Here is a 23,471-nt window from a genome sequence, read left to right as displayed (position 1 = left end):
GTGACCTTGTTTCTTGCATTTGTGCATTTGCCTTCAAATTTTGGTTTCTCTTTGCATTCATTAGCTTTGTGACCATGCTGATTGCAGTTGAAGCATTTTCCATTGCATTTTTCTTTTCCATTACTCCAACATTTGTTTGATGTATGACCTATCTTGCCACAGTGATTGCAAGTGGATTTTGATTCCTTTGGGCATCATTCTCTCATTGATTTGCTTTTCAGTGATCAAGTCATTTTCCAAACTTTCATTGATTTGTCTTTCTGATCTTAGATCACTTTGTAAGCTTGCATTGATTTGTCTTTCAGTGATTAAATCATTTCTCAAACTTTCATTCTGAGATCTTAGATTCAAAATTTCTTCATTTGCATTAGATAGTTGACCTACAAGATTTTCATGCTGAAGGAATTGATTATTTCTTACCTCTAAGTCTTCATTTGCCTTGTTTCTCTATTCCAAAGCTTCACATAGCTTGATTGATTGGATTTCTTATTCTCTTTTAAGCTTCCTTACTTCTTCTTACAAAGAATCATTCTTTGCTAGGAGTTTCTTGATTGCTTCATTAGCTTCATTTGAACTACTTGATGGTAAAAGGTCTTCAATCTTTTCTTCAAACATACTGATGATCATTCATTTATCTTGCAAGTTCCTTCCTTCTTTTTAGAGATTAAGAAATATACTCCTTTGCTTCTTTGAGTTGAGCCATGGCCATTTCCAGATCTAGCTTTTCATTTTTAATAGATTTTTCAAGTCTGAATATCTCCATTGTCCTTGATCTTTGCTCAAGCTATCAAACTTTATCCTATGAACCACAAAGATCTGATACCAATTGTTGGAAATATTCAAGATAAGATAGGTTACTGAGAGGGGATGGGTGAATCAGTAACTTATAAAAATTTCAAAAAATTCAACATTTTAACCATTCACTATTCATTCATCTAATCTACTGCATAACTAAAAGAACAAACATTCATTGCACATGTACACAGAGATTTGGTGACCCAAAAACCTTCCAAATAGAAAGTAAAACTGGGTTGGCGATGATGCCCATAAAACTTCAATACTATAGTATAAAGTTGGCCTATTAAGGCTTACAATGATCACTTCTGGTGATCTACCCTTTTAGGAGCAAGTAGGATTGCTAGATCCACCTTGTTAGAGGATTTACAAACATAAAGTAAAGTATGCACTCTGTTAGGAGATTTATAGAAAGACTGTTAAGTCTACCCTATTAAAGGATTTATAAACTGGTTCACCTATTAGGATGAAGCAGTGGATCTGCTTACAACTATTTCCTGATAAGATCCTTTTTGCATAGATTACATGATGTGATAGATATAACTTTTCTACTCCTATGTTGAACTTGTTGAATCCCTTTTACTCTACTACTGATTTGCAATTCCTTCTTTACATGTGAACATCAATCTCTTCCTTTTTATATCTTTTCCACACACATCATACCATCTACGAATGATATCATACATTACATATATACCATTCCATTATTCACAACTACAAGGTCAGCCAAAACATAAGTGAACAAAACATTAATGAGTTGACCAGATAGTAGAAAACTTGAGTTCCTCAAGCTGACTTGGTGACCTTCTGATACTCGGCATCCACTGCATTACTTGGCATCATCATGCACTCGGTAGAAGTAGAGGCTCAGTTCAAACTAGCCACACAATATTGCTTGGAACTTGGTAACCATTGGTGACTCGGTAGATATAGTGTCACTCGGTAGAAACTAACTTCTTTGTTTACCTTGCTTTTCTCGGTGAATACTGAGTTCTTCATTTACCTTGCTTTGCTCGATGAACACTGAGTTCTTCATTTACCTTGCTTTTCTCAGTGAACACTGAGTTCTTCATTTACCTTACTTTGCTCAGTGAATGCTGAGTTCTTCATTTACCCTGCTTTGCTTAGTGAACACTGAGTTCTTCATTTACCTTGCTTTTCTCGGTGAACACTGAGTTCTTCATTTACCTTGTTTTGCTCAATGAACTTTGATTTCTTTATTTACCTTGCTAACCTTGTAAGGTAACCACTCAATGCTCGATATACGTGATAAGCTAGATAAGCCTTCAGAATTGAATAAGTGTTTGCACTAATGACAAATATATCATGATTCCAACAACATGAATTTTATAATGAATAGTCATCTACTATGATATTAGGTATAAACTATCAATTTACTAGTAATGATTGAATTGGATATTATTGTGAAGTGTGAATCTAGTTACCAAGCTTGTTGATTAGAAGTATAAATTGTTTAGTTTTTGAAAATTGGTATTAAGGACCTGAGAATAGCTAATTCACCCCACATAGTTGTTTAACAATATTGAACACCTATAAATTGATATGGATCAACTATAAGTATCCCTTCAACCATATTTGACAATAAAAAATCTAATTCTCAATATATAAGATATACAAATCTAATATCTCCATTAAACATTATCATGAATAAAGAAACATGTTTAACATCAATGTCAACACATATAATACAATACTCCAAACAAAATTGTACACCAATCTTGACATTTGTATATTTATTGTTCTTATTTTTTTCTAATTTTATATAAATTTATGAAGACACAACCTTCTCTTTTAGGTTGGTTATTTTCATGAAATAGTTGAAATATAAAAATATTGAACAATATAATACATATAGTTTCAAGTATATGATATGTATTATTATTTCGTTCAGATATATATGTATATATATATATATATAATCTAGTACACTATTTCACATTAGTTTCATTGGTAAAAAATTTGGAATATTATCATATGATCATTGGTCTATTAATAAATTTTATTGTCCCCAAAAAAAATTCTTTAACTCATTTTATGTAAAGTATAATGACTTGAGACCATAATGTGTGTGTGTGTGTGTGTGTGTGTGTGTGTGTGTGTTTCATTGATACTATCTTCATGTTGATACATTTCTCATGTTATCAAATTCCTTTAAAGAAGGGAATTTTAGGACTCTTATCTTCCTTTGATAAATATGAGTATTATCAAAATATTTTATCATTAATTAATAGAATTAGTACTTTTTTGGAATGTTAAAGATAAAATTATGAACAATATGTTGTCATTTTAGGTACCTTGGAAACAACCATTTATTTGGGAAAGCTCCAGAGTGGTTAGAGATAATTCAATATGTGTAAGCACATTTCTATCTCCTTTCAAATCAATATTTATTTAAGTGGCAAAATTTTTCTATATGCTGAATTTAGTTTTTGAGTAGTATTTGTATATTATGTTATTATTGTAAAATAGTGTCTTATTTTTAAGATATAAAGAAAATAGATCAAGATTATTATAAATGAAACTCTCAATATGCATATATTTTTCTTAATCATTTTTCTACTTAAGTCATGTACATCAATTATATTGATATAAACATAATATTTTGTATAATATTTTTGGAAGTCATTGAAATAAAAAAACTAACTAATTTTAGTTTTTAGAAAGGTATATTGTCCAAATATCTCACATATATACCCACCCATGTACTATGATGGCCCATTTTCAATCATTCTATATAAATAATGAAAAAATCTGTGATAATAATCCTTAGTATCATCATTTTCCTCTAATATATATGTGAGTGGGTGAAATCTCACAACTATTCATTTAGTCACTTTAGTAATGTATTTATAGTTTAATTATAATATAAAATACTTAAAACATTAAATTTACTTATATAATATTATTATACTTAAAATAGTTTACTTAAATATATATAAATATAAATATATAGTATTCATTATAATATTGTATCGATTATATATTATTACACTAATCATAATTTTTTTTTTATAATAGTAATAGATTTATTAATAATATATTTATTTGATTATGATCGCTTGTTAATTCAACATTATATTTAGTTATTAAAATATTATATTTAAATGGGCAATGACAAGGCCACCCCTCTTGAATTTGCATGTCCTCAAGCAATTGATGTGATTTTCATTGATTCATAGTTTAGAACTACTATCTTTCCTACATTTTTGTTAAACACTTGTAATAGTTATATGCATTAAATATGGGCCTCTAAATCCACACACACACTTCAACATGATCATTACATGTCAAAAACATCCCAAAATGAACATGAGATTGTCCATTCGGTATGTCTTCACAAGACAATCTGTTGCATTCTTACTAGATGGAGTTATACTATTCACTTTTAAAGCTAAGAGATCAGTAACCAGAATGAACTAATACAAAGAATTTAGAAGAATTCAAATGTAATCTAATCTATATTTTTTATGTTTTGGAATACAAATATATTAGATTAATCTAAATAAATTTAAAATTACTCTCAGAACAATGAAAGATAATTGAAACTAAATGAATGTATTTTAGTCTAAATGATGAGTACCTCAAAAATAAGAGAAGTTTGAAAGCAATAAAGATTTGAACAAATGATTTGAGATCACTTCGATACTATTCATGCATCCTCTTCAAATGAGAGATTGAAGGTTTCTTTTATTGAATTCTAGAACTGATCAATGATCAATATTGATCTAAGTGTATGGTCCAGATCAAAGATGAGATTTAGTCCTCCATTTTTGATGGAGTTGAATAAGATGAAATAGGAGATAACCTTGATCCATTCAAATATGTGGTCATAATTAGATTTTCTAATCAATTAAATAATCAATTTCAATAATTATGAGCATATATTTGATCTAATAAGTATTTTTAGTTCCTTTTTCATATGAGATGAGTTAGGAAACAATGTTGGTCAATTGAAATATGACATCATAATTGGGTTTTATAATCAATTAAATAATCAGTTTCAATAATAATGAAATATATTAAATTAAACCAAAGTATTTTAATTCCTTTATGTCTATTAGTTAATGGGGGTGGATTTAATTAAATTAAAGTGCTTAGGACTTATAATTAAATTAATTCAATTAGAAGATTACTTTAGCTAATTCCAATCAATATTTAGGAATTAAGTAAAGCATATGATTAATATAGAATAATTATTTTCTATATTTGATACTTAGGTCAAGTAAAGAAGGTAAGAATAAGAAATACCTAGTGTAATAGGACTTAGTGAGATCGATGTACTTAAATTGGTTCAAAATATTGATGTGCCAATTTTGGGGTATTACATTTGCCCCTCTTTGAATAAATGTATAAGTAGTATGTTGATTCAAAGAAATCAGAATTCCAAAGTATAGACCAAGAGTTTAGATTGATTCTAAGATTGATGACATGGAAATTAATTGATGAATTTTTTTAGGGTTATCTCCAAAATGAAGATTAACACCCCAGAGTGCAAATAGAATACCTAGATATTGGTCTAAATATAAAAAATATTGTCAAAATTCATAGAACTATTCCCAAAATGAGACTCAATTATCTGGAGTCAAGGTTAGAATGCCTTGATACCTGGCTATTAAAAGATGACAAGATTAATCATGATTCATAGAATTATCCTTAGAATGATGCATAATCCTTAGGATTCAAGGTTAGCATGCCATGATAGTTGTCCACTAAATAATTATTAAAATGGTTTTTAAATTATTTTCTGAATGAAGCTTAACTCTCCAAAGTCCAAATAGAATATTTGAATACTAGTCCATAAAAAGATAACAAGGCCTAATCATGAGTCATAGAATTATAGTCAAAATGAGGCTTAATCCTTAGGAGTCTAAGTAAAATACTCAAATACCTATCCAGCAAATGATGAAAAGGACTATTATAAGATTAATTAGTTGGATAGCATATGATGCCAGATAGGGGGAATAAAGATGCCTCGAGTGATAAGATGTCAATAGCAAACAAGAAATTAAGTTTAGATTTGAATCATCATCCTACCCCCTTGGAAGAAAAATTGAAAGATGACACAATAAAATAAAGGTGATTAGGAGTGATTTGAAGGTCTAGTTGACAATGGTTGAGAAGAATTAACCAGGGTTGAGTTTTGATGAAAATTTTGAAAAAGATGAAGCAATATGTTAATGGATAATATGTTTGAATATATAGTCCAGTGATATAACTGAGAACCAGTAGGGGCGGGAGTGGTGGGGGTGAGTTAGTTATCCAACTAATATCACAATTATCAACCTTATATAATCTTAACCATATAAGTAATATAAATTGAAACCACAACAAGATACTCATACACTATAACACTAGATATGTTAACTAGAGAAAACCTTGGTGGGGATGGTGCCCACAAGATGATGTACTAATATAGATATTCCTTGTTAGAGGATAGACCCTATTAGGAGTTTACTAAAACATTCAGTACATATGAGTCTGTATTAGGAGACATTAAATCCCTGTTAGGAGAGATAATTGGGTACACTACCTAAAATTCTAGGGTCAATAGCATTACCAATATTAGGAAAGGAAAAGGTTTCCTTCTATGCTACTAGGTTGCTATCTCGATCTTGATCAATAGATTCTTTCATTTTTGACTAGATCAACTGGCCCTACCTTTTCTTCTATTACCTAATAAATCTTTACCCCTCAAGTGGCACACTCAATCTATTATTGTTGGTGGTGGATGAGCTAGATCAATCTATTATTTTAGTCCATCTAACCTTTATTAGTTTCACATCTTCTTCATTAACTTGATCTTGCTCTATGGGGTATGGATCTTAATTTTCTATAGGTGGTGGATCAACAATAACTAGATTTGGCTCATATATTGATGACTTTTAAACTAGAAGAGATGTTGTCACTTACTATGGAACTAGAGTAGGTCCTTGAAGTAGATTACATGTAAAGGTAGATGAATAAATTCCATTCATATATGGCCTTATCCTTATCCTTACAAATAGTGTAGGTAGGGTAGAGAAGAATCACTAGAAATATAAAAGGTTATGAAATCTTGGGTATGAGAATCAAAGCAACCAATTTGTCAATCAATGGTTGATATGTGTGTCATGATCAAATCATGACATGGTATACTCTTTGCTAGTTGAACAACTATAATGCAAGTTTAACTAGATAATCTAAAACTAGAGGTTATGCTCCTACCCGTACAATTCTATGGGCACCCCAGAATGTCCCTTTTTGAATCTAGATCTACAGGGTCAGCTACCAATAATACCCTATTCTTCTATTATTGCCTACTTTAGAGGTGCATTTGGATATTCGGCCCCTCCTTAAGGAAGCCCCCCTATCCTAACCTAACTTCACCTTACCTTATTGTCCCTTCCCTTACCTTAAAATTATAGGGATAGGGATAGGGTTAGGCCCCCCTATATGCCCATACCATTTTCAAGACAGATTATTTTAGCTAAGGCCAGTATGAGAGAAATAGAGCCTCTAGTGGTTTGATATTCCTTTCCCATGGTTCTTGGCTCAAAGGTCCTTTATAAGCCCAATCCATATGAATGATATTAGTACCTATATTTATTGTTTCAATCTTCAAGTGGAGTTCTACACGTTGATATTTAGTATGGTCTTGATTATTATTTCATCAAGAGTCTACACCATTAGTAGTTGGGCCATGCCAACCCTATTAGGAGTTGTGCCAACCCTGTTAGGAGTTGTGGAATATAGTTGGACCCACTACCCAAATAGATTCAAGGGAAAGACCAATAAACCTATTGTCCAAATTATCTATGCATTATTCCTTAAAGAATAATAGAATGGTACTATATTGTTCCTTCCTCTTTCTCTATCCTCTCAACTATACCATTGCTCCTTCTAATCTTGTAACCAGATCACAAATATCATATCCAATAATCCCTTGGATTTCTTACATGCATTTCTCAAACACTCTACTCCTTTTCACATTTGGCACTTCATAAAGTAATAGATACACTTTAAAATCAAGGAAAATATCTTTTCTTTATACTATATCTTCATAATGATTCCTTGAGTAGGCTTTGAGGCTTTCCCAATTAATTAAAATAAGATAATTAATTAGTTATAATTACATGTGTGATGCTAATGCTTGCACACTTTTTGATGTCATCAGCTAACTATCCTATGTCATTTCTTGACTATACATCTCTACATTACATATCAGATGTAAGATAGCCAACAACCATTAGGAACTATTTTCCCAATACTTTGTCTTTGTAAATTAGGTACATCTTTGACTTAGATTTTGTGCTCCTAACCACATCAATAGGAAATTGTGTCCAACATGTCCATAACTACACATGACTAGACAATCAAACCATTTGCGATACCATCAAGATCTATGTCTACTAGCCAACCAATCTTTATAGAAATCATGCTATGTTGACATCAATAAAAAACATAGTTATAAATGCAACATGTAAATACTTTCCAATGCTCAAGATACTCCCCAAAGTAGTATCATCAGCATTCATGCTAACAATATCCCCCTTTAATATTGATAGTAACATAGATAGAAAAATATCTAAGTTCCAAGAATACCAAATAGTGTTTTGTTGCTATAGCTGACCAACATTACTTGTCCACACACTAAAAAGAATCCAAAACACAACATATGCACATAGGTGCATACTCCTTCTTCTTAGAAATCATTTTTTTAGTTCACACTAAACAATTCACAACACATTAGGTGTACATTCTTGCTTACTTTCATGAATCTTTCTAAATCTCTCTAAATAATTATGACTCCCCCATAACTTAGGAGTTCTTCACATACATAATCTCCCCCATGCCTTATGATAATTTTTTCATGCATATTTTCCCCCATTGACATCAATGTCAAAGACATCAATCTCAATGTTACAACATACCAATTGTTAAATACCAATGTCTAATATGTTGCACAACATCTCTAATCAATTCAATTATCTAAAGACATTGTTCAATACCAAATACCAAGAGTCCTCAATGACTTAGTCCATCATAGATATTCCCCCATACAAGAAGCATTAGTATTCAGTCCAGTCAAGAAAATAATGTTATGTGCCACTGGACTGATGCACTCTTTACATCATCTAATTAGAAGTAGGAAGGGGCATAACCCCAAGCATACCTCTTAAGTACTCAAATTTATCTTTAGGAAACAACTTCATAAAGATATCTACAATCTTGTCTTTAGTACTTACATAATCCAATCTAATTTATATTCTACTACTTTCTCTCTCAACACATGATACTTAATAGAAATATGTTTAGTCTTAGAATTTAATACAAGATTCTTAGACATACTGACTATACTTCTGTTATGATATTAGATGATAATAGGTTCTTTGATCTTAATTTTGAAACCTTTAGCATCTACTTCATCCACATAACATGATTACAATTATTTTCTACTACAACATACTCTACCTTAGCTATACTCTATGAGATACAATCTTGCTTCTTGCTTAACCAAGAAACAAATCTTCCTCCAAGAAAGAATGTTGCACCAATATTTCTCTTTATGTCATCCATACTACTTTCCCAATCCATATTAGTATATGCACATAGAGTGAAACCACTACATATGTCATAAAAAATTCCATAGTTAAGTGTCCCTTTCAAATATCTAAATATACTCTATACTACTACAAAATGATACTCTATAGGATCACCTTGAAATCTAGATACAATCCCAACTACATTTTCTATATCTAGTCTAGTGTGAGTCAGATACTACAAACCTCTAATCATAGACTCTTAATTATTTTTCTCTGTTGTGGGTGTCTCATCTTTTCTAAATAACTTGTGACTAGTTATAATGGGTGTACCAAAAAATGTACAACTTTTCAAACCAAACCTTTTCAAAAAATATTTCAAGTACTTAGTTTGTGAAATAAAAATACCATCATTATTCTGTACAATTTACAATCATAGGGAAAACATCATTTCTCCTATCATGCTCATTTCAAATTTATTCTTCATCTCTTTATAAAACTTATCATTTGCTTCATCATTGCCTCCAAAAATGATGTCATCAACAAATATTACAATAATCAACAAACCATTTTCAACTTCTTTCAAATATAAGTTATTGTCTATCATTCCTTTAACAAATCCAAGCTTTGCCATATAACTGTCAAACCTCGTATACCAAGTTCTAGGTGCTTGCTTCAGACCATAAAGGGATTTTTTCAATCTACATACCATGTCTTTTTCTTTTAATAAAGGAAATCCTTTAGGCTACTCAACATAAACCTACAATAGTCATTTATATGGAATTCATAGTCATCTACATAATTCTATTAATGATCCTTTATGGAAACATCTAGTATGAACTCTTTCCCTATAACATGTTAGATCATTCCAAATATTATCAAAAGATGGATAGGGTAGTACATAGTCCTCTAGAGGATACTTCTCCCATCCCACCTAACAGGTGGTGATGTCTTTCTTTTACTTCACCTCATAGGGCTAAATGGTGATCAGCCATACCCATTTCTTCTTATGCATCTTTTGTAATCTTTCATATGTAAATAGATATCTTGCTATCTCCAAAGGTTTGTTTCTATCTAAGGGATAGCATGGTAGCTTCTTCAGCTATAGGAGAGTTCTATCTACTTAGATGTATATTAATGTTTAGTATTGGATAAAGTATCCACCCACTTTTATTATTCTCATTGCAACCTTGACTAATAGCCCCTTCACATAGTCCCTTTCTATGGACTATATTATGGTGAAGATAAAGGTTTCATTGACTAATCTATACTTTGGTCTCTTATCTAGGAGATTCATTTGTACTAGCTATAGGTATACAATGTATGGCCATGCATTGGGGTCTTGTTTACTTCCCCTTCTCACTAGGCTTGGATTGTTTATTTCCTTGGCTACTAGTAAATAGGCCACATGTAAAGTCATATAAAACCATGGGTTTTTATGTACTAAATTAATTTTCTCATCCTAAGAGAAATTGATGATGGTGCCTTTGTCAATCTTCGGGGCCCTTCTCCTAATAGTCTCTATGAAATGTACCATCCAAGTCTCTAGATGAATTTCCAAGAGAAGTCACATTATGCTACTCAAGATAATTATGTAGTAAGAAATATTATTAATCATAAATCCTTGCATCATGTCTACATTTTTTTCTTTCATGTTTCTTGGGATCCTACTAATAAGGAACTTGTCTTGCACTGAGTCCTTTTCTTCTTGTAGGTTCTTTTTGTACCATCTATTTGTTGTATCATATGTGATCTTCTTATATTGATTTGCAATAGGAAAGTTGAATACCTTCTCAATATTATCTAGTCAAATGTCTAAGATAATATCTCCAGTAACATTTTTGACCACCTTCTCCTCAAGCACATAGTGATTTTCTAGTGTCATTATCAATAATTAGGATTACACTGATATTTAGTCTGATGCAACATTCACCAAAATTCTTAGGATAAGTGACAAGATGATGTCTAATCTCTCATGGAACTTGTTGCACAATACAAGGAACTCATTCTAGCCTATATTTCTAAGTTTTGTATCTTATATCTTAGAAAATGCAAGTCTATGAACCTTGAGTTTTTAGGGATGCCTTAGAATTTAAAGGTGATTGATTTAGGCATGATCTTTGTATATATTGAAGATGAAGATGTCATTATTACTTGCTAAAAAGATAAACATCAATATATTACTACCTAGGATCAAAAGGGATGCTTAATGACTAGCCAAAACTAATGAGAATTGATAGATGATTCTAAAAATTGGTTAAAATATAAGATGTGCATTAGCACACATGATGCACCTCTGTGAGTGCATAAAATGCACTAATGCATAGGATATTTAATTAATGGGGTTAAAGAATTAGAGTTACACATACTATGCAATTGTACACCTATACATATGTGCAAGGTACACAAGTATACACCATTGGGTTTTAGCACTTGGAGTTGGTTGAGATGATTATCTATTTTGTAGATGTGCACATGTAAAACCCATGTGCACTTGTACATGGTGTGCTAGTACAAAGAATAATTTACCTTGAAGCCTTACAATGTAGATGTGTGGACACTACAAAGCTACAAAGGTCTTAAGGATGCAAGGGTGCACCGAAGGGGAGCTCACTACAAATAGTGAGCACATCTTTTGGAGATCCCCTATTTATAGGTATGGGCCCTATTAGAAGTGCATCATGTGCACCTTTTCAAGATGTACATGTGTGCTAGTTTCGTAAATTTGCACCTTGTTATTTTGGTGACTAAAGGTTAGTTTAAGGTTTTGCACCCTTTTCATATGCATTGAGTGTGTACCTTTACCTTAATGCATAAAACTTGTTCTTCTAGCTACTAGACCTCAAATAAAACTAATGTATTTATTGATTAACCTAATTTACAATATTTTCACTTTCCAAGGCATACCAATTGTTCAAAAGGTTAAAGTTATCATTGCACCAAAAGATTGACCTATCAAAGCCCAATACAACCAATAGTCTTATAAAACCATAGGAGATAGTTAATCCATGTCATGAATCCTACAAGTGATGCTAATTCACTACCAAAATGACCAAATTTATATCATTATATGACCAAATGTGATAATATATTCGCAGGGTCCTTAAACAAGATGCCAAGTACTTGTCCTTTGTATTTTGAGAATCTAATTGTTAGCCTCATGGAGCTCACATTTTTCCACATGATTCCTCCTTGAACCTTTTTTTTTTATTGAGAGAATGATTATGGTTTTCTAGCCTCTCTTGATCATCTTCTACCCTTTTATACCAAGTGATGGAGTCCCATTTTATGACACCACTCTTCATTTCTTCCCCTGAATATGATTAGACTATGTGGTAAAAGTGTTGGTGTTTATTTTGTTTGGACTTTTTCTAACCTGATGACTCTTGCATTCCTCTTTTAGTAAATTTTTTGTAGAGTCGCATGCCTACAAGTGCACCTAAGACACCCATGGGGGAAACATGTATTCAAAATGGAAAGTTTAAAACTATGTTTAGCTAGTATCTACCTAGGTTGAAAGTAACCTAGATGATAATTTATTTAAATATGTAAAGTGTTGAGGGAAATTAGTCTAGAATCTAACTTAGAGGATGAAAATATTTTATTTCCTTCAAGTGACACTAGAAGCTAAAGAGGCTAAGAAAGGACAACAAAAGAAGAAGCCTAGAAGAAAGCTAGTTGTCAAACCAAATGATGAAGACGATGATGCTAAAAGGAGTGAGTCAAATGAGTTGAGTAAGTTTCAAATTGTACCAAGGAGATCACCTCAAGATATTGATAAGTAATGTGGAAATATAAGGATTTCAACAAGATTAACTAGTTTTAATCATATGAAGTATGAAACTTTATAGAAAGGTGATAAAAAGAAAGTTGAACAAGTTGCTGTAGATAGTATGGTAAATTTAAAATATAGACCAGTTGAGATAGGTAAAGAGATACCTAAATAATTGTATGATAAAATTGATGCAAAATAGAAATGGGCATTGATCATAGAAAAATGAGAGAGGATACATTAGCCCAAGTTATGTTTGATTTACGAAAGCATCATATGATAATAGCTATGAGAGACTATATAAGCACATTTTTGCCTAAGACAAGGGCATAAAAAAATTTGAAAAATAAAATTGAGGATATTGTATAAGAGAGTAAAATAGTTTGGAAGAAAGGTTTTAGATTAATGCCTACAGTTATAGAGGAAGAAACTAAAATGAAGAGAGAATTGAGTTGAATAATATAAAAGACATATACAATGATGTTGAGGAATTAGTGGAAATAGTTTAGAACATGGTACAAGAAACTATAAAATAGATACAATAGTCACCATTGAGGATGACACCCCTAATACTACATTTCCCAATGTGACTATAGACAAACAAGAGCTAGAGAAGATAGTGTCTACCAAGCTAGAGAAAGAGGAGAAAGCTCCTAAATCTATCAAAGACACATTGATGGATACCAATCCATTAATTATGTAAATAAAGTAATATCAAAAGATTGGTGATCAATAACCATCTCAATAGGTAACAATAAGTTTAATTGATACATCTAATCTTACAATTGAAGCAAATGTTCAAAATTCACATCAAGTATAAGTTGCAGTTGCCAAGAAGTAGAGTAGGTTGGTACATGAAGAAAGAAAGGAGTAAGAGATCCAAAATGCACAAGTAGAGGAATCTACTATATGTAATGAAAGGTCAATTATCTTAGGACCATTGAATGAGGGAGATAAGGAAACATTACAGCCAAGTTCCACTAGTGAACTTGTAGGGATTGAGGACCAAAGAATAATTGAGGAACCAAAAAGAGTCAAGGGCACAAAAAATATTGTTCAAAGACCAAGTCTATAGCTACAAACTTAAAATTTTAGTTTTCATTTCCAAGCTCTAGAACTCTAGACTCTAAAGAAAAGAGGATAAAGAAGAAGAATTGTTAGTCACTTGGGAAGTGAATGACGTTGGATAAAGTTATTATGATTCCAAATTGGGACACTAATAACTTTATTTATTAGCTTGTGATAACCTTGAAAGATATCTTGGAAGGGAAGATGAGACAAGAAGAGATAAGAAGGGAACAATAATAGAAGTCAATATTGCATGGGATCAAGGACATTTTCATAGAAGAATTTGATGTGGAAAAAATTATTGAGAATGCCCATATTATTGGTCATATATTTCAAATTGTGGAGAAGGTAAATGATACACATGCTGACTTGAATAAGACATTGAAGTAGTAGACAACAAGAAAATTTGAGAAGAAAGTGGTAGAAAAAAGTCTCCACTAAAATTGCAATAACAAATGTTCATTTATCAAACCTTGTAAATAATGTAGAAGAAGTTGTCAAGACTATTCATTCTTTCTACCAAAAATTATGTGATGCTACATATTTAACAAAAGAAAATGAAGAGCTCATAGATAGACAACACACATATTTTAAGTCAACAAAACATTCTTTGAACATGGACACAAGTTCAAGTTTACTCTATTTTAATAGATTAATAATGGCCCAAGCTAAGTTAGCCAAGTTGATGGCTAATGATGGGAGAATAAGGGCTAAGCTTATCTCTATTCAAATAATTTTGATACTCACTTGGAGCTTATGCAGAGAGAGCTTCAATCAGCAAAGGAGGTAGTAAAAAGATATCCAAATCTCTTTATTTTTGATAGTTTGGTGGATCTAGCTACTACACTAGAAATAAAGATACAAGATTTGTATCTCTAAGGGAAAGTTGGGATCATGCTTTAGCCATGGTGGTACATATTCATAAGTAATTTTTAGACAAGTATGGCATTACCATTACTCCACCCTAGAAACCATGAGTTACAAAAATAAGGGGGATAATGGATATGATCAGATGAATCAAATGAATAAAAGAATCAAATAAGTAGGAAGTTTTAGAAGAGAAATAGAGCACAATCTTGACATTTTTAAAGTTCTACAAGTATATATCGAGTAGTAGAGTTAGTGTATGCACAATGTATACCAAGTAAGGTATGGATTATATTCTAAGGGGGAATACTTGTATTTCAAATTTTGTATTGAACTAATTTTGATCATGAAAAAATATTTTTCAACTAATGTCAAAGGAGGATATTCTTAATCCCAAAGTTATGTTATCCATTAGTGTTCAACACTTACTCATCCACAAGATATGATTTTTTTTTATCATTGTGACCAAGTCATTCTATATAGGATGGGAAAAGGAATGAAGACTTGTAAATATTCTAAGTAAAGTATGGATAGTAGTTACTATCAAGAGTGCTAATGGTCTTTGATACTCACATGATTGCCGATAAAATTAGAGATCATAATGGATTCCTAGTTAGTAAGTGTTTAGTGGAATCTAAGTGTTATATGGCCCAAGTTATTTGATACATGTCAAGAATAATGAAGGTCAATGGATAACATGAAGAAAAATCTTATGTCACATACTAGTATGTCATAAGTGTTGAGTAACATAGTTTTACATTTTTGTATAAAATGGCACTAAAATCTATGTTAATCATTTTTGTCAAGATGGAAGCATCTTTTGGAAATAAAGAAGTTAATCAAGGAGGTGATTATGTGTTTTCTTGAGGATAATTAATCCTTGGGAAAGGAATTCCACCAATTAGAAAGTTGGATGGTCTAAGTGGAAACAGGATTAATTCTAGATCATTGGCTCGAATCTAGGAGGTTCACCCAATCATCTATTCAAGGAGGGTCTATGACCTAATCCAAAAGGTTTTTTCCTGCATGTGAAGTGTCAAATATTGGATACATACAAGGGTGAAGGTGGATAAGACAAAGTGTAGAGATGGAGTAGAGTAGTGAAGTGCAAAGATAAAGACATATCAAATTAAAGAGATGATCAATTTATGTACAAAGGATATCTACTATTAGCATGTTAGTGCAAATCAAAAGATTATGTACTCATACATTTTTAAAAGTATTTTAGGGTTTAAATCTCTTAACAGAATGATACTAACAAAATTTTGTAAATCTCTTAATAAAGTACTTATTTTTATGGGTAAATCCTTTAATCAAGGTAGACTATATAAGTCTTGTAAGATCTTAATAGGGAAGACCCCTCATAGGGTAGATCATCTAAAGTGATCAAACTTATAGCCCTAATAGGAAATATTTATGGTTGTAGTAATGAAGATTTATGGCTCTCATCCCCACTGTAGTTTTACCTTTACCTTGGAGGGTCTTTACATAACCAAATCTTTGAGTTCATGTGTTAAGAGTTACTTTACATGTTTGCAATTTATTCATTCTATTAGATATTAGATCTGATTATGAATTGCATTAAATGTTTATTTAATTTATGATATTGTTGAGATAAGGGTTTATGGCGAAGCTATTTGATTTTATACTTGTTTGACATGTTAAAGTTTTATAGATCCTGATTCACCCCCTCACCCCCCTCTCATTATCTCACTTCCCCTATTAGATTTCCAAGACTAGCTTCCTACATAAAATAGTAATTTTATTCAAGACATTATCTTACAAAAGCTCAAATGGAATTTAAGTTTATACAAATTCCTTGTAGCATAGCTCTTCAACTAAAGTATAACCCACATACTAAGGTTTGGTGAGTAAACCAACTTGATTATTAAATTATGTTCCATGTTCAAAAATCTTATTCTAGTCTACCATCCTTGAAAGAAAACCATATAAATTAATTATTTCCATCCACATTATCTTCCTTATCATTTTTTTTCTTATCCTAATGAATCTTATATTCCAAAACTATGAAAGAAATTTCAATACCCATAAATTTACAAATTAGACATTGGTTTCTTTAAAAAAAAATTCTATTACCAAATCTAGTAGAATAATAAAACGTAAACTATCAAGGCTCTTCTTTGAAGATCCATTAGCTTTCTTGAGTTTCAACACACCACTCACATTAAAGACTTGTCAATTGCATACTAACACACAATCCTTCCTAACCAAAATCATTAGAAACTCTTTAATTTGAAGAATATTTCTACCCTTCCATCAAAATAATAACTTATGATACCAAAAAGGTAAAAAAATAGCCTATAAAAGTTAATTCATAACCCTTCAATATAAATTATGTCCTTGTGAAACCCCACTAAAACCCCTTGAATGTAACCCCTTGAAAAAGATAACAAGAAAAAGCACATGTCTTGGGAGAACCTTATTTTGGGGGAAATATAACACCATAAAAATCATCAAATTGTTAATTGAGGTGACCATTCAAAGAGAATGCACAAATACATTCACCATTCAAGCTAGTCATTTAAGATATTCTCCATTCACTACATTTTTTTTTTTTCCAAATTGAAAAATCATTAGGCTATTCCCAAGTTTTACTAGTTAGATTTTTATGTATAAATTATTTATTCATTTCCTATTTTATAATTTTTATGTTATGTTAGTATTTTCCTTTAACCCCATTATGATTTTTATTGGCTTGTGCATTAAATATAGATATAACTAAGGTCCTAAAATAAAAATAATGTATTTCTTAAATGTTGATAGATTTCTACAAATAGAAACATTTTGTAACCTTAGTTTTAACCATGCATTTGATTACAAAAATGATCTATTTAATGTTAAGCTTAATTTATCAAGGTATATAAATAATGATATTTTTATTTTATATAATAAGGAAATTCTACAATCCTTATATAGGTCATCCTTATCAAAATGAGTTATTAAAAAATGTTATATATTATATATTTTATCCTTTTATGCATTGAAATAATTGTTTAATTTCTTTTTTTATTCACAAAGTCATATTTTTATTTTGAAGTATTCGATAATAGTACATGAGCATAGAAATTGAAAGCAAAGAATCTCGAATGTAATTTAGGCATGCACTAAATTATATGAAATATGTTTTTATTTATAGATCACGATGTTTACACTCAAAATTTTACTGCAGAGATCTATCATACAATTATTTTTCTGGCGACTTTTCTTTGTGGATGAAAAATTCAAAACAAAAGTAAGAATGTCAAATAATTTATCTCTAATTTTTATAGTACATAATAGCTAACCAAATCCTATGTAAACATTCATTTATATTTCTTTTAATAAAAATTCAATTTTAGAAAAAATAATTATTAAGTTAGTATTATCATATTTACAATAGTTTTCCATTATTTATCTTTGTTAATTCAAGCCTAATATAAAATCCCCTTACTAGATCTATTTTCCATAAATGTCTTGTATTTAAATAGGATTTGGCATCTTACCATGATTAAAAAATTTCTTTTACTCTAATCTATATTATAACTATTATAGATTTGATGGTTAACTAATAAATAAATTAAAATCTACAGGAATTTGATAGAGAATTCATTCATCAAAAATCCTACTTACGAAAGGTTTTCTTCTCATCTTAAACTTTTAAAGAGATATATATATTGAATTTATTTTATATTAGATGATATGATAAAAGGAAAAATAATAATTTAGTCATATCATTTATTAAAAAAATTATGTTTCTTAGTAATCACTAATTTATTTGTGTTTGTATTGAAAATGAAGTGATTCCAATGTTCAAGATTATCTACAAAGAGGCTTCAAGTGCAAAGATCTAATATGTGAGTTCATAGATAGTATTTTTTATGTTCTATTATCAATATAAATTATATGTATATTTATAATAATTGACATAATATACTAAACTTCATTAGAAAAGTAACATGAGAAATGTGGTGTTATGATAAATGTATAACTATTTTTTTTTAGGATATAAAATAAAAGGACATGATTTTATATGTGCCAAATTTTATTGGGTGACTTATGAGTGGCAAGTCAATTGCAATAAACTTGGTCCACCAATTGTCCTCTTATAGGTGGTATAAGTTACTAAGGTAGTGGGAGTTATAGAGGCAATCTATCAAAATTAGATTTATAAATTCTCTTTTCAAGTAGTATGTGAACCTATTTGATAGATACGTTCCTAAGACCTAATTATTAGTAATGTTTTATCTTCCTATGATTCATAGATTTTCTCTCATTCCCCTTCAATGAAAAGTAGAAACAAGATCATTTGTATTAATTCTATAACAACATCATTGATGCAAACATAGAAATAGTCCCAAATTTTGGGTAAGATGAAAAGCAAAAAGATACATTTTGATATTTTAAAAATAAGATGACTCAAAATCAAGCTAACATGAAATCAAAGTATCTAACAAATAGATTATTTTATTTTATTTTAAAATAATATAATTATTTGTTAGATAAATATTGCATGTCCTCTTCCATACATGCATACACTACTATCCTTAACTAAATTCAAGAGGATATAACATAGAAAGGTGCAATTGAATAAATTTTTGTTCTTACTTGCCAAACTTAGATTAATTTTCATCAAATGTTCTATATAATTTCAGATCCTTATCAACAACTCTATAATTATCTTTCTATTTAAGATCTTCCATCTTTTCTTAAAAAATATCATACTTTTCTCTATTAAATTTTGCAATAGATAATGAAGAGGTAAAGGCCATAGTGTGTGTCCTTTATGAGAATATTTGTCTCAATTTTACATCTTAAGGTAAAATTTCAAGACTTTTTAATAAAATTTGATTAATATTTTTTACATTATCTCTTAAGATCTAAACTATTTCTTCCCAAATACTTTTTTTATGTCAAATATGACATGTTTCATTTATCTTATAAATCTATTTTTGTGTATTATCCTTATAAAACATCAATACAATTATTTATTAGTGTCTTATAATATGCATTTTACTTAATTAATTTTTACTAATGAGATAGTGTAGTATAATTAGTATTATCATCTACTTATTTCACCAAACTCTACATCTCTCTTATTTTATTATATTTAAAAACTTAATTAAAGAAATACATTACCTTTTCATTTTCCTCCTCATCCTCAATAGATTTGGAGTCTAGAGTTGTAGATTATATATATATATATATATATATATATATATATATATATATATATGTATATATATATATATATGTATATATATATATATATGTATATATATATATATGTAGATTATATATATATATATATATATGTATATGTATATATATATATACATATATGTATATATATATATATATAGACATATATATATATACATATATATGTATATATATATATGTCTATATATATATATATATACATATATGTATATATATATATATACATATACATATACATATATATATATATATATATATATATATATATATATATATATATATATATATATATATATATATATATATATATATATATATATATATATCACTTCTTTCATTAAATATATAAAATTTTGACATTATTATTAAGTGATAATGTAATCCATACACTTATGATCACTCACCTTATGAAGTTAAAATTTTGATAAAGTTATAAATTGACCAATGACTAAATTCCTACTTCAAGTGGAAAAGTGAAAATGTTATAATACCACTAGAAGTGGAAATTTTCCTATGTGATACATATTATCACCAAAGTTTACACCCTCGCTTGAAGTGTGACCTAAAGGAAACTTTGGGTAACATGGAAACAATCTCCAAGCTTTGGGACTTGAATTGTGAGATTGAATCTCTAGAGAAGGCCAACTTCCTTACAATCAAGATGCACCTAACTACTACTTTGAAGGAAAAGGAAGAAGGAGGTGTAGGAAAGTAAATTGCTGAAATGGAAAGGGATGATGCATCTAATTAAAATAGTTACAACTCTGCTCCTATATACTTGACACATCAATGAAAAGTCAGATACTCAACTCTTGACTTTATTCTACCTTTGAAGAAATCATATGAGGATTTGAAGTTGATCAAATGTGGAAGGGAAAAATACAATTTCACAATATAGCTACCATCAACAAACCAAACACAACATATAAGTCTAAGGAAGCATAAAAGAAACATTCAAAGAAGGCAAGATACTTGCACGAACTAATGAATGATAAGAGAGGGTAAGAAAACAGCTATTTCATTAATGGGAGACAAGAAATACAATTATAGAGGACAACACTATTGCAAGTAAACATTATCAGAATAGAGAAGAACCCATAAAAAGTATTTACAACATGCCTTTATAGAGTTCAGGCACAACTTAGATCTAACTTGAAGTTCAAACCCCCCAAGATGGAGTCAAGTTGTAGAGAATAGCAATAAATTAATATTAGAACCAAATCTAATGTAAAAATACAACATGCTTTAGTGAAGTGACAAGAAGAAACCAAAATCAATGTATCTAGCTATAAGGGATTAAATCCAAAAAAATTGATCATTACATGCAATAAAGAGGCATGGATATGCATAGATTGCGTGGAACATGGCCCAAAGAATTTCATTCATCATTAAAGATCAATCCTTGTAATGTCTCATGGCTTCAACAAATAAATTTGCACCACTATCTAAAAATGTAGGATGGGATAACACACAAGTTAACTTGCCACAAAAATTATAGAATTAACCAATGTAGAATAAATTTTATTTGCCCCCAAAAGTGTGAATTGTTGATGTAGATCTTGCTGTTGAAATAGGCAGCCCAAATGCTACAAAAATCTCCTCAACCAATGAATTAAACCCAACCATAGGTCCAATATCTCCACCTAACCACATAGATAGCTAAGATGCACTCAAAATATCCAAAGAAGCCCCAAAATCTAACAACCATCATATCTTCCCAAGAGGCCCAAGAAATGATGTAAAAATATGACCATCGTCTTATTAAAGCAACCCAACATAAGAAGTATCTACCATGTGGCATGAAACTATTGGTTGAAACATTTCTCAAATGTTTAGTTGAAGAGGCAACAACAATTTTGTGATTTTGAAAAGAGTAGAAAAGTCATTCTCTGAAATGGAGAAAGTGGTTAACATGAATTGTTAACCTAGTAGAAAATGCCTACTAACCCACAACTTGACACATGAAGAAAAAATGAGCCTACCTAGCACATGAATAAGTTGAACTAGCTTAGGACATGAAGAAATCATGCCAACTCTACTTATGAAGAAACCACATTATCATGAGATGTTAACCCAACCAGAAAGCACATTAATTGACATCAAAGGATCCAACCCATTGAAGATCTCTTAGATCAATTATCAATGATGGGGGGCAAAACTGGCGAATATTCTTGACAACTTAGAGGGGATGCTTGCATACTAAACATAGACCAGTGGCCTTAAGAAATCCATTGGTTATAGAGTCACCAAAAGAAATGATGTGTTATCCCACCTGCAACTTCACAAAATTCTACAACCAGCAAAAAAAAAAAACTCCAAGGAGCTCTAGAAAGCTCATAATAGACTCTAGAAAAGGAACAAATGTACCTGTGTACTTCTTGGAAAGTAGAAAAACTCTTACTCTAATATATACAAGCATTTACAAACAAAAATATCAAAAAAAGCAATTTACTAGCTTGTTGAAGTAGTTGCTCTTCCTTATGAGTTGATTTTTTCTCCCATGCACATGGAAAGTTGAAAATGGCAGCAAACATGAGAAAGATGTTGTTACATGGAATACCTCCTTCACAATGTTGAAAACAAAGAAGCTACTCTCTAGCACTAGGATGCCTTGATTCTGAGAAAGAAAAACTTGCTCCTCCTTGTGAAAATATTTTTCATTCTATGGAATGAGCATGACTGGGGGCAACTCGCATTGCCACAAAGCTAGATGCTTGATGTGGTATCCTCTTGATGGCTTTAGGTCCAAGCAATCAACCTTGACTTCACTTTTATGCTCTACAATAGCTGTATCCTTTTGGCCAATAGGGGTTGGCTCTGATGGTATGGTTGGTAGTTTGCGTTTCTCCTCATGTTAAAAATGGGGCAATTTCCCTGTGTAATGTGAGCAATCCTAGGAGGCTCATGTACTTCAATCGCTTACAACTAGGAAAGCTTGAGCCTTATGTCCTCTTGGCATGCAGCAAGCCTTTTGTCAATGTCCTTAAATATATCCTTAACCATTTCCCACTTTGGAGTATGGATGAAGGTCAAAAAATTGGCTTCATTCTCTATAAAGTAAGTCCATGTGGAAGAATTTAAGAAGAGACTTCATAGAAAGCTTGAGAAACACAAAAAAGATCAAATTTTTTTTACACAAACTAACACTTGATCTGTTGAAACTAGAGGATGCATAGAGTCACCATGGTGTTAGATGAATGTCTTAAAAG

The 23,471-nt window shown here is 30.5% G+C and overlaps 1 protein-coding gene across 6 annotated transcripts in view; it reads left to right on the top strand.

Annotated features, from left to right (window-relative positions):
- Positions 1-23,471, top strand: part of LOC149571917 (putative LRR receptor-like serine/threonine-protein kinase At1g07650) — a 736,132-nt gene that overhangs the window by 482,572 nt on the left and 230,089 nt on the right. For 5 of the 6 annotated variants that reach the window (XM_089813322.1, XM_089813320.1, XM_089813323.1 and 2 more), the window contains 4 exons: positions 3,107-3,169; positions 18,233-18,295; positions 18,633-18,677; positions 18,841-18,896. In XM_089813322.1, coding sequence (XP_089669448.1) covers positions 3,107-3,169; positions 18,233-18,295; positions 18,633-18,677; positions 18,841-18,896 — 227 coding nt within the window. The remainder of the gene's footprint in view (positions 1-3,106; positions 3,170-18,232; positions 18,296-18,632; positions 18,678-18,840; positions 18,897-23,471) is intronic. The other variant, XM_089813321.1, reaches the window with a different exon arrangement.

The sequence above is a fragment of the Cupressus sempervirens genome, chromosome 2 (genome assembly GCF_028749045.1).
Source record: "Cupressus sempervirens isolate cs-2001-9-10 chromosome 2, ASM2874904v1, whole genome shotgun sequence".
NCBI lineage: Eukaryota > Viridiplantae > Streptophyta > Pinopsida > Cupressales > Cupressaceae > Cupressus > Cupressus sempervirens.
Note: the sequence above shows the minus strand (reverse complement) of the source record. Positions and strands in the feature narration are given on the sequence as shown.